This window comes from Atta colombica, unplaced genomic scaffold (genome assembly GCF_001594045.1).
Source record: "Atta colombica isolate Treedump-2 unplaced genomic scaffold, Acol1.0 scaffold95, whole genome shotgun sequence".
Classification (NCBI taxonomy): Eukaryota; Metazoa; Arthropoda; class Insecta; order Hymenoptera; family Formicidae; genus Atta; species Atta colombica.
The window spans coordinates 190,087-203,672 of NW_017259589.1; the positions used below are offsets into that span (position 1 = coordinate 190,087).

General features: G+C 35.2%; 1 protein-coding gene across 1 annotated transcript in view; it reads right to left on the bottom strand.

Moving 5' to 3' along the window:
- The window catches only part of LOC108693599, a 93,760-nt gene extending 90,094 nt beyond the window's left edge, over positions 1 to 3,666 (bottom strand). The window contains exon 1 of the mRNA XM_018202634.1: positions 3,577 to 3,666. Coding sequence (XP_018058123.1) covers positions 3,577 to 3,666 — 90 coding nt within the window. The remainder of the gene's footprint in view (positions 1 to 3,576) is intronic.
- Positions 3,667 to 13,586: the final 9,920 nt, after the last annotated feature.

Consider the following 13,586-nt stretch of genomic DNA (forward strand, 5'->3'; position numbering starts at 1 on the left):
CGTGTAGCACGAACATGGCATAGCTAGACGTACGCGCAGCGTACGAGACTGCTATGCCAGAGATCCCGAGCAGAATCGTAAAATTTTCGTACGTTCTTTGCTCCTCTCTGCAGGCAATGACAAACCACTGAGAGTATCCTTGCCATGTGCACTTCTATAAACAAAATCGTCGTTCGGAATCGATATTAAACTATACGTCCCTTATGATACTGTGTATAATCAGCGTGCGCACCACAGGCATATGATAGAAGTCACCACATCCTTTCAGAGGATTATAGATGGAGGAGGATGTATAAAAGGATGTGTCCAAAATGTACACATGTATAAAACGATACTTTGTTACGGAATATGTAATGTAATTATCAAGAATGATAAAAATAATTTAATAAATAATTGAGAAACAATTAATTTTTTATTAAATAATATAATTACATATCGCATATGCACGCACACACGGGGCCAGATTCCTGCCATATCCTTATCGTTGATCCTGGATTACGATATGAAATTATTGTACATTACGTATTCTGTAACAAAGTATTGTTTTACATATGTATATATATATATATATCCTGGTATATATAATAGTATGTAATTATATGTGAGATATAATTATATGGCACTATATATAATCATATAAGGAACATAAAATGTTCCGAGACAGCAAAATATCTAAATACTATAAATTTTACAAAAGAATGTTTTAGATAAAAATTTTAGAATTTAAAAAGGCCTATATATAGCCGATGGCTTCGTTAGTTTGACTTGGGTGATGTCGCCAAGATAGGACAAAATCATCTCGGATTTTTTAAGTGAGACCTTCCCCCCATTTTTTCTTTCATTTTCTTATAGTCCTTGTCTTATAGTCTTTATAGACCTTTTCAAAACATTATAATTTTATCTTTTAGGTCAACCGTTTAGAAGTTATTGAGTATTTTATAGTAGATATGGTAGATAGATATGGTATTTTATGGAGATATGTCAGCAACTGTAGGTGAATCAAATACGAAAACTGTTCATTTTTTTGCGCTAAAACTATGTTTTGTTTTATCAAGTTATAAGCTATAATATATAAGAAAACTATTTGATTTCACCGGGACCCAATTTTATATAAAATTAGTGCGAGGTCTTTTGTTGGAAGGAACTCAGAGTCATGACCTTGACAACATATGGGTCTCCTATTGTCGATATTTATTCAACTAATGATAGTTTTTAGTTATTCTTCAAGGATATTTTTATTGGAGGTCTTCTTATTGCAATCCAAGTAATGACAGCTTTAATTCACTGTCAAAAATTATTCCTTGAAGAAAAAATGTACTAAATGAAAAATTAAAATCCAAATGCTACAGTAGTGATGAATCGAGTTAAATCTATTAAATTAAAAAATAAGACTCGAGTCTATCTCCGTTATTTACATACATGTATTATTTATATAAAAGATTTAATATCAACAATTGCCAAGTTAAATTCCACAAAATTTTATGTTGTGACGTCCGTCACTTTGTCGTGGATAAGTCGAGTGGATCCTAGGTTCTTCCGGCTCGCGAGGGCTGGCAACAGGTGTGCGGATGCTACCGTTCAGGCGCCACCTTAAATTTATTTTTATTTATTTTCTGTCTGTGTGCATTGATTGTATCAAAACTGCCTCATTCGGTTGCCAGCAAGGAAAAAAACCGCTAAAGGAGACCACTGAGGAGAACCGTCACCGAGAAGGCTCTAGATGCCCTGATGGTAGAGTCGCGCCGCTATCAGTCAATCAGGTGCCAGAAATCCTCATTCTCGATAAGCGCACACGCACGTACGCACGCAGGTACACAAATAACCAAGCGTTCCTAATTATCGATTCATTATTAAAATTATTATTTAGTAACTCGAACACTTATTGAACTATATACATACTACTACTGAACAGCTATTATTGATAGATTCTTAATTACAAAGAAAGGGGAAAAAACTCGTTTCCACTCGCGATAAGGAAAACGCGAATAGGAATGTACAAATTTCGAAGTAATGTGACAATCAGATAATAGAAGGGAGCGAAACAAAATTTTTAAGATTGTGGAGAAAAAAAAGAGATTATAATTTTTTATTATAATTTTTTATTATTCAATTTTTATTTTAATAATTTGATTAACTTATTTGAAGAAAAACCGAGCGCCTTCTTATCACACTAATTTCTAAATCGCTGAATAGAGACAAAGAGAAAGGAGTCTGAAAATAATTTTAAAAGTAGAGTAAGATAGAGAAAGAAAAAATAGAAGAAGTAGAGACATTAAAAGTAGAGTAATATATTTAAGTATTATATTATATTATACATTTTTTTTTACGAAACTTTTTATGAAAATTTTAATTTATTTCTTACTTTAAAAATGATAATGTTTACAATTTGTAGAGTATACAATTTTATCAATAGCGTTATACTATACATTCTACTACTTCATCATAAATTTCACGCAATTTTTTTAACGCATCACATTTATTAATAGTGGAGTTTTGGCGAATATAATAGTCATAAATTGTCGAAATGTTTCATTAACTTTACGTCCTGCACTATCCAGTGACTCGTATGCTCATAATGCAATGTTCGAGATCCAGCATAAACAACACGGTTGAAGGCATGAATAATACTGCTTTCATAAAAAAGTATCACCCGTGTTCCTGTCCACATCTCAAAAAATGGAGATATTTTTTTATACATATTATACTTCGAAGAACAATCACAACATGGTTGAAGGATACTTAATACTATGAATGAAGAATGCACTCTAATGATATCAAATCTTTTTTTTATCTAAGAGATTGGCGCCGACGACAATAAATCTGTTCCCATTATCTTTTTCAAAGAAAAAAGAGTTTTTAGATAATGTATTAAATGTGGAAATTTTACTTATCTTAAAAAAATATACGAGTTAATTTTCAATATAACTGCCGTTAAACCTACATTAAACAATGCAATGATACACATGTAGAAAGAATAACTTTAACGATATCGAATCTTTTTTTTAAGATTCTAATCTAAAGAATCAGTGCTATCGATACTAAAAAAATACATGTCTGTTCCCATGTTCTCTTTTCAAAATATTTTTGGCTTCATGACTGCGATAAAATTACCTTCGGAAACATATTAGAACTTGCAACGTACCAAATAATGCCAACTCCCATGCTATGTAAGAAAAAGATACACAGAGTTAGTAGTTGAGTTCGAAGTTGTTTTTTGAGAGTACTATATTAGAGTCCTTAATTTTCCTCAAAGTTTTTAGCGGAAAAATTATGAAAAGAGTACATTTTAATATGGAGCGAACAGAGCGTGATTTGATGACGCAAGCCATTCGATTAAATACGAGAAGAGTTTCTTGCATAAGAACAATGTTATGATAATTTCATCGAATCTTTGGAAGATCAGAATCATGTTAATCTTCCAGGATTATCGGTAATAGACAATTACTGATCGCTCGTATTGCGGCTTGAAAGTTTAAAGAATTCGGTGCGCGGAAGATTCATGCAAATGGATGCCGAGTACAGCGTGGAACTCCGATGGCGTGAAATCGAAATGACATTTGAAAGCCATATACTAACCGGTGCCGTGATAAATCTGGACATATCGAACCTCGCCAATTCCTTGAAGATGTGAGAGTGCTTAAGCGTATGATACGTTTGCAGAGACATGATAACCTTAAGATAAACATCGCGCTTAATGGTGAATTCATATTCAGGTGTGTTAAATAAAAGTGTTAATACAAAAAATTATGAATTCTTTCATTCATCTGATTTAGAAGAGTGGTACACGTCACGTGTTATCGAGCCTATCCTGATATCACATCGCCAGAGGAATTTCAGGAGCGCGATAACGGATGAACTATTGTATATTCTAAATTTGACCGTGAACGTAAATAAGTACAATCCATTACACGCGGGATGCTACATCGAGTTACTGCGAGAAATTAAAATAAAAAGAGCAGTGATTAATGTGCAATCTTTAGGCAACGCACGCATCATGCGGTCAATGGAAACTGTTCTATATTCGGCTAAAAGTAACACAAATCCTGGGAATCCTCGTATCTTCATTATACGACAATATTAAATCTTCAAGGAATTCAGTTTCTTATGACATTGAGTCAAATTAAGAGATTTAAAAATCTCAACGTCTCCATCAATGTCTACATCATCGAAAAATAAAACGAAATTCTTTCGTTACAACTTATCGATTGAAAGAGGGGCAAACATTCTTTTGCACATGCAGGATCTATGTAACGATAACACAATGTGTTTTGCATAAATCAAGGATCTGTTCCGCTTTGTAGGTTCGCAAGTAAATGAGAAGAAGAACAAGAAACACTTTTGTGACAGGTATATATTTAATAAAAACAAGCTCTCAACTTCACAACCACTGCAGAAAGGAATGCATCCCATTTATTGTGTTCACAGATTTGAAATGTACCTTGGAGAAGATAGAAAAGGACTCGCTACCTGCTTATCAACGATACAAGGTATTCAGCACTATGTGCATTGCTCATATGATGACTCGCCATTGAAGTATCGGTTTCGTTTGGATTAAGGAATAAGGATTGTATAGCGTGATTTGCTGAAGAACTCTAACGCATAGTGTCTATAATTTCGGCGAATGTAGTCATGGCAGATTTCACGCGAGATAACTGGGAAAAATTTAAGCTATGTGTGCGAAAAATCGGTCGCGCCAGACGATATGCGAGTATGCGATCATTGTCACTTGATTGGGCAATAGAGAGGTCCCACGTACTCAAATTGCAATTTAAATTACAGAGATTCGCGTTGCATACCAGTTTTCCATAATTTATCTGGCTACAACGTGTATTTCGTCATCAAAAAAATTGTTACTACGTAATACCAAAAACGAACAAAAAAATTGCGTATAATTATGCTTTATAGATTCATATAAATTTCTCACCTCAAGTTTGGACAAATTGTTTTTCTCAGCAAGAATAAGCTACGGATACTGCTACGAGAATTTTGTAATTTGTCACAAGAAAATTTTAATCTTTTGACACGAAAAGGAGTCTTTCCGTATATTGACTGCAACGAAAAATTGGACGAATTATGCTTGTCGTCTAGCGAATTGTTTTACAGTTCATTGATGAACGACACGATGTTCGAGAATGATTATGCACATACCGATATCGTGTGACAGTGGTTCTTCATTCAAACCAGTGAATATAGCGATCTGTATTTAAAAACAAACATTTTGTTATTGGGCGAGGTCTTTGAAAACTTTCGCGAGTTGCATCGCTAATTATGGATTCGATCCCGCGGAATATTATACATACCGGGTTTCACGTGGGACACGATTGAAGTATTCCGGCCAAAAAATTTGAACTTCTTACGAACATCGACATGGTCATATTCATTGAACGTATACGCGAAAGTTTGAGCTGATGTTCACACAGATACACACAGGCCAATAACAAATATATGCAATCGTACATACATGCGATCTATCAAAATCGTCGACGTATCTGATGTATTTTGACATATCTGATGTATTTTAACAACTTGTACGACTGGATAATGTGTCAACCATTGCCATACGCCAATTTTCGATGGGTCGACGACGTAGACAATTTTAACATTACACATCAGATTCATGACATTGATGGATTATGTTCTCGAAATGAAATTAAAGTATCCGCAACATCTCCATGACACAAATTATGATTTGTTGTTTTGTCCGATGTGCGAGAAACCACTTAGTAAGCGAGAAGGCAAACTTTTCGCGACATTGTAGAAGAGTTATGTCATACATTATCGCAATCTGCAGTAATATACTCATTACAGTCTCCACACAAAGATCCATCGTATATTCGTGCAATCTACATGGCTTTGTGATTAAACTCAACACAAAATTTAGAACTTTGGCAAAGAACGAATTCGAAAAAATTTATATAAACTGATGAATAACACGACAAGATCATGGAAAATGTGCCATGTCAATGTGCAACTTGTAACGCATTAGAACGGAAGGAATGGTGATAACGATCGCGAAATCAAACTTCCATGATAGAAGCGTTTTTTCCGAGAACCAGATCGATAGAAATATAGACATTCGAGGCGAAGTTCAACAAATCGATATACGTGGGTATGTGTGGGTATCATCGACATATCTAAAACGTATTTATATGAATTTCACTATGAATACATGGCAGCGAATCATGATAAATGCAGAATTATGTACACTAATACGAATAGTCTTATTTACTATATCAAATGCAACAATGTCTACGGTACTATGAAAAGCGATATTCAATTCGACACTAGTGATTACGCGGTCGACAATGTGTATGATATTCCGCTCGCAAATAGAAAAGATCCGGGCTTGATGAAAGATAAAAACAATGATGCCATCGTGATCGAATTCATGAAGATCCACTCAAGTAGAGTATATGCTCCCATCTCCATGGTCCGATATACTACTTAAAGCTAGAATCCTATCTTATATTATATTAAATACTATCCTAAATATGTACATTATATATACATTTTTACATGATTGTCGTTAGACCCCAGACAGGCCCGAGCTAAAAGAGCTCTTTGCAAGCCTGACGCTCACAGTCGGCCTGCTCCTTCTTATGCATGACAGCCTCGCAGAAATCCGCGAGGGCCATTCAATATACAGCAGAGCACATAGCCGCTCCGACAATGGAGTCGATATCCTGTCAAGGACATCGAGTCCCAACCTTAAAAATTGACATCATCTCCGCGGCCCAAGATAAGCAAAACAACAACGTGTACATTGCTGTATTTGCAGTCATATGACAACGCGCAGAAATCAGCGTTATGCTGTATCTCAAAAAGATATACCTTAAAGCATGATTCATCAAAATCTGGGTCATAGACCCGGATTGTATGAATATACTGAAAATAAAGAATGGGCCCCTCCATCGCCCACTCTCGTGAGAACACAATCATATTTTAATATTGTTCTGTTTCATATAATTGTTCCGTTTCACATGCGTGATTAGGACATCATTCGAAATGCTATGCAAATCTTAATCTGTGTAAATCATACATTGCAAAGATAAATACTTTGTCTCATTTTCTTTTCGTGAAGAAATATCTATAAATTAATAGACAATTATAAAAAATTTCGTCAGTTGTTTTCAGCTTTGAGATTCGTCAATATGTATAAATTGCTTGAAATTTCCAATGATTTAAAGAATAAAGCAAGATGTTAAAAGAAATTTAACAGATGTTATAATAATTTGGACGAGGAAAAGATTTTCTCGCAAAATTATGAAGCGTTAAAGTTATGAAAAAGCAATTGTTGGATTTGTACCATATGTCTCCCTTGTATCTCATGCGAAAAATTATGTGTGAAACGTTTCTAAGCTTAAAAAATTGAGGAAAACAGTGGATAGACCTTTTTGGAAAGATCTCTTATGAGATGCCCTACATAACAGAACACAATACTGATATTGGATTCATTTGTAAGCTTTGTTTGAGCAACTTTCACTTAGGCGTGTTGCCTCCTGCTTGCATTTTGAATAATCTTGCCATAAAACCAGATTTTATCGGATTTCAATGTTTTTTGATTAAAAAATGTTAAAAAAGAATAAGCAGCTTCCAAGTAAATGCACGATAAGTTGTGTTTCTAACAAACATATGCCGCACAGAGAAATGATCTGCAAAGTGAAAGGTAGAATTTCATTTGTCTCTGCCTTTACAAGAAACATTGGATAAAGTATGTCCTCCGAAAAATCCTATAAATTTGAATGCACATCCTCGTTCGAAGTATACTTAAAAGGTCTAAAGTTGTTTGGAAAAATTTGGTGGATATTAATAAAGTATACAAGGCTTTACAACGGTTGAAAGACCATAATCCTCACTACTCGAAAATTCATCTTCCAGTGTCGTCTGACGATCTTATAAATAATAAATTGAAAGAAACAGAATATCAGATCGTCAGTGGCGGAAATGATGAAATAGACGAGGTGGTGAGAATGGTGGTTGAGAACACTGTACAGCACAACAAAGATAATAATTATCAAATCGTTTTAAAATGTAAGACTTTCCTCATGCAAATCACTAAAAACTTTTAGTGATTTAGTTAGAATATTAATGATCAGTATACAATATACCCAATGCCCGCGAAAAGAATTGATAACGAATCTGCATTCAAGCTTTATCAAATGTTGAAAATTGAAGATGATCCAATAGATAATCGTTACAAATATCTGGATATCATGTGTTTTCCTGGTTTATATCCCGAGAATGTCAATGGACAACGGGAAGATAGAAACTTTGCATTGCCGGATTTATTTGTCAGAACGCGATTAATGTCAAATAAACGTAGATTCACTTTGTTCTTTTTTCTCAATGATGCTAATTACCGACAATTGAAAAATGGTATCTATAACTTATAACTATAATGGTATGTGAATTACTAATCCACAAGAGAGATATATTGCTGGTAGATACTTGAATGAATTGAAAGACGAACAATTGGAATCGAATTGAATGAGTATTTTTGCATAACTAAGAAATACGAATCAATTTTAGCGATAACCGTCCAATAATGTCAAATGCATGATTCTGCATTATGGTCCGGCGATATGGTTTTTAACTTTGAGTCTTAGTGAATGGAAATGGATTTGAGTGAATATTTACGAGACATGAATCCTGATAAACAGAAGTTGGGCATTAGCGAACTAATCGCATGTGATCCGGTAAGTCTAGATTCTTGTGTATAAAATTTAAAGCCATAATTGATTTTATTTATTCGTTTGATAATCCAGGAGAGATCATTCATTATTTCTGGCGATTAGAATCAGAATAGAGGTATCCAGCACATGCATTGTATGATTTAGATAAAAGATGTTCCAGTGCTAGGAAAATCGCCGGATGAAGAAGTTGTTGCATTTATTCGAAAATACGTGACATGCAAAATTCCAGATGAAAATATTTCGCCAATGTTGTACGAAACGGTTATAAGTAATCAGAATCATAAACATATCTCATATTGTATACATACGAAAAAAACGAATATTTATAGAATTATAATAATAATTTATAGAAAATGTCGGTTCGATCCTCGGCCAGTTACTGACAATTTCATTTTAAGAGATGTCATTACTTCGATAGTGAGTAGAAAAACCTTACGCAGTAAGAGCAGATTGTATGATCTTCCTCGCAAGAAATCGGAAAGGTTTATCAATGATTATATTCCAGGCTATCAAGTTAGCCTGGATAATGTAAAAATTTATTTTTGAAAATTAGAATTTTTGAACACGTACTTAACAAAATACACGATAAAGTCGGAAAAAGGCAATACAGACTTTGTAATGATAGATTCCAATAAGCTCTTGACATCGAAACTGTGGAATTTTGAAATGCATTCATTGAATAACAGAGAATAGGGTGCTTTAGAAATTGCGGGCACATTGCTAGGGAAAGCTGTCTCTTGTATGATACAGACAATGATACCATTGTCAAATGGATTGACATTAATAAGATGAGAAACAGAAAAGTTAAAACATTTAATGAAATTAAAGTTCTCGATGAAAATTCTACCAATATTTATTGTCCGTCGCTCATCGATTATTACTATTCAAGCAGACCTAAGGAAAGAATCATTGAATTTGCCAGATTTTGAGAAATTACGAAACAGATGCCAAAAAATGACAAATGTTACAAACTATATTTAAAAAAAAAAGTATTACTTAATTAACCATTATCGACTTAATGTGTAATTTAATATAAAAACTGATTCCGAAAAATATTTTTATTGCTGCTTCTTTTGTTTAAATCGTGGGGAAATTTGAAATCAAAAGTGCATACGAGATTTACACAGATGTCCTTGACGGGACATATGGCTCCATTGTCAGAGCGGCTGTGCTCCGTTACGTATTGGACAGTCTTCGCGGATTTCTGCGAGGTTATCATGCACAAGAAGGACAGAGTGAAAATATCAGGCCTTGAAGAGGCAAAAGGCTCTTTTAGCTTAGGCCTAGCTGGGACGACATGTGTAAAAATGTATATATAATGTACATATTTAGGGTAGTATTTAATATAATATAGAATAGGATTTTAGCTATAAGTAGTACTGGAATATGGAGATGAGAGCGTATACTCTACGACTTGGGTGCTCTAATGAAATGGGGGCTCTAATGAAATGCGGGATAGACAGTTCCGAATGACCAATGTGATCTCTACTGAATAGAAGGTGTTTTTTAACAGGTAGGCGATGATGTCCGCTGTCCTTCCTTGTAGGAGGAATGCAGACTCATCGAATTCTGCACAATCAGATCGGCTCCTGGGTGTCTCCTCATTCGATTAGGTTTTCCTTTGGGAGCATCCCGGATGGGAAGTTATGTAAAGGTTTTTCTCCTTCTCGCAAACAAAAAAAATCTATATTCATACAATATTAAAAATTCGTTCTGTTGCAATCAAAGTAAATATTAAAAGTTTTGTTAAAATCGGAACGACAAAAATATGTCCTCACGAGAATAGATGATGGAGCAGCCTATTCTTTATTTTAAGTACATTCATAGAACAGAATTCATAGAAACAGAAGAATTCATTCTGTTGCAACTGAAATAGATATGTAATATATGATCAATATATATTGACTTATGTAATTATAAGTTACATATATACTATTAAATATAACATATATGCATATAATATATATTTTTATGTACTATTTTTATGTAATATATACCGTAGGTATATATTATATGTTTCAATTTTTTCTAACTCTATTTCATGAATTGTAGCTTATAGAAGATTACGTGATAAGAATCGAAAATATATACATTTATGATATTTGCATTACTAGAAAGCCCCGTATATCTATACTCTGAAAAATAGATGATATATTCCTAAAAATTCATTAAAATGAAAAGGGCTATGTTCAAAAACAGATTTTCAAAAATGTAAACCTTCCAAAATTTAAATGATTATAAAAGACTAATTTAAATTGGCTTTTGAAATATTAACAACAAATAAAAAATATAAAATAAAAAACGGGCAATTAAGAGTCTAGATACGCGGTAATTGGTGCGCAAATCATACAAACATATTTCGATTGTATTTACCGATATATTACATAAAATAAAGAACTGAACGGTTCGGCTGTATCCAAGCCATCTTCAGCAGCATAGTAAAAATTGTTCACATTCGATATAGCATCCCGCGCCACATTGGGATTTAGTTTGTTCACGTTAACAGTCAAGTTGAGGATTCACGACGCCCAATCACTGTCACGTTTCTGGAATTCTTCGAACGATGCCAATGTGGGCTCGATGACGTACCACTTGCACATATCGGTGCATCAATATATCTCGCTAGTCTTTGTAATTATGCTCTTATCACGTTTATCGTTCGTCGCGAATTCGCCGTTGAACGCAGTGTTCACTTTTACACTATCGCGTCTTTCTATAGCATCTTACTCGAGCACTATATTGCCAGCGTCTTTTAAAAATTACCGCGGTTCGATGTAATCTGCGTTGACCACCGCACCGGTCAAAACGCCATTCTCAAACGGCGTCGATCTCTCGCCAGATGAGAGATCGTTCGTTGCCACTCGCCACCAACATGTACCATCGCTCCAAATGTGTCTTTGCATCCGATCCTCGCCATCGCGGATTATTTATATCCAACGGTGAGGCGAACTCGAATGCTTGGCACGACAAAGTTTTTCGAGCCGCTCGATGCATAGTTGCATCGTTGCGACCATGCGAAATACTCTACCAGAGTAGCGATCTGGCCGCATTGCTCCAACAGTTCAGATTTACAATTATAGATCACGTCGCACTCTTACACAAAGTGTACACTTAACAATTTTTCAATGTGTGCAGAGTGGGCACATGCTGCACGGGAATACAATGTACATCGGCTCTTCGCATTTCGAAGAAATGCATTCGCATGACCACCTGTCTATAGAAAGAACAGTCTTTGTGCTTCATGACGAGGTACATTCCTTCAATGCCAATGTAAATCAATCGTACATGCTGCACGTAAGGCTGAAGGTATCATCATCCGTTTATAATAATAGCAGATTATGCAGTATTTAGTACGCCTGTTCAACGCATGGTTTTTCTGAAGGTTGCACAAATTTCTCTGTGTGTATTGCAGTCGCTCAAACCAAGACATTCAGTATTGTACTTCTTCATTGGATGACTCTTGATCCTTTATATCCTCAAATTCTACTTCCATTGCTTCAAACAATTTGTTTATATTTATTGTCTATGTCCTCGATAATCAGCCATACTTTTTCACGTTACTCTTATTGTGATTAATTGTGATCGATAATCTTACAAGGTTCTAATTAAGGTGCCACGCGCTTATGATTCATTATATATTTTGCGACTTCTTTGTCCCTTTGTCTCCCCTCTCCCCTCCTATTGAGTCAAACTTTATGGCAGCATCGACGATGTGTCACCAATCACCAAAAAGATCGTTATCGGCGCTTCTCTTAACGCTTCACCGATCTTGGTTCTTCCTAGAAATATTGTTATCGATGCTTCCAATCTTGAAATAAAGAACTATGAGAACGCAATATGATTTCATCATTTACATCTTAACAGCGCTTGTTGTAGCCGGAACATGTATCACCGGATGATGTGTCACTGATTTTGTAGACAAAATATCTTATCTGCGTTATAGTACCGTGGCGCAATTCGCAGTAGCGATGACGGTGGCGGCGGCGGCGGCGGTTGCAGGGTTCCCAATGATACGTAACGTCACAATATGGCGATATATATTATTGATATCAGCACCTTTCCGCGCCTTCCTCTTCTCTTTTCCCGCGACTATGAGTACTCTTCGTGCTTCCCCCCCCCTTCGCGCCTACGAGTATCCCCGCGCCTTGCGCTCTCCTTAGAGGATCTGGATTAAAATCTCCCTATATATACTTCTGATTGCCTGCGCGTCATTTCAATTGTGTCATTTAAACACCGCGTGTAATCATCGAATGTTATCGATTTCGCTATTACTTTTGACGTCTTTTGCTTTTTTCGTATCCCCCTTTCCTTCTTCGTACAAGGCATACATTTTCGCTTTAATATTGAAATATCGGGGAAGCAGTTTCGAAATGCAGCGGTGCTGAATAGGGGAAGTTTTTAGCAGGTAGGCAATGATGTCCGCTGTTCTCCCTTATAAGAAGAATGCAGACTCATCGAATTCTGCACAATCAGGAGAACGGGTGTCTCCTGGGTGTCTTCCCCTCCAGTTAGGTTCTCCTTCGGGAGCATCCCAGAGGGATAAGGGGCTATGTAAAGATTTTTCTCCTTCTTGCAAACAAAAAAAAATATATTCATGCAATATTAAAAATTCATTCTGTTGCAATCGAAATAAATATTAAAGATGTGTTAAAATCGAAGAGACGAAGAAAGTATTGCGTTCTCACAAGAATGAGCAATGGAAGAGCCCATTCTTTATTTTAAATATATTCATAATGATACGCGCTAAACTAATTGGGACGTAAGGTCAGCTTTATAACGACAAATTGCGATAATGACCATCAAGACACATTCAGAAACCTGTACATATATTTTTTTATCTCTTTATCGACCAGTTTAAAACTGTTCTATTTTGAATATATATATATATATATA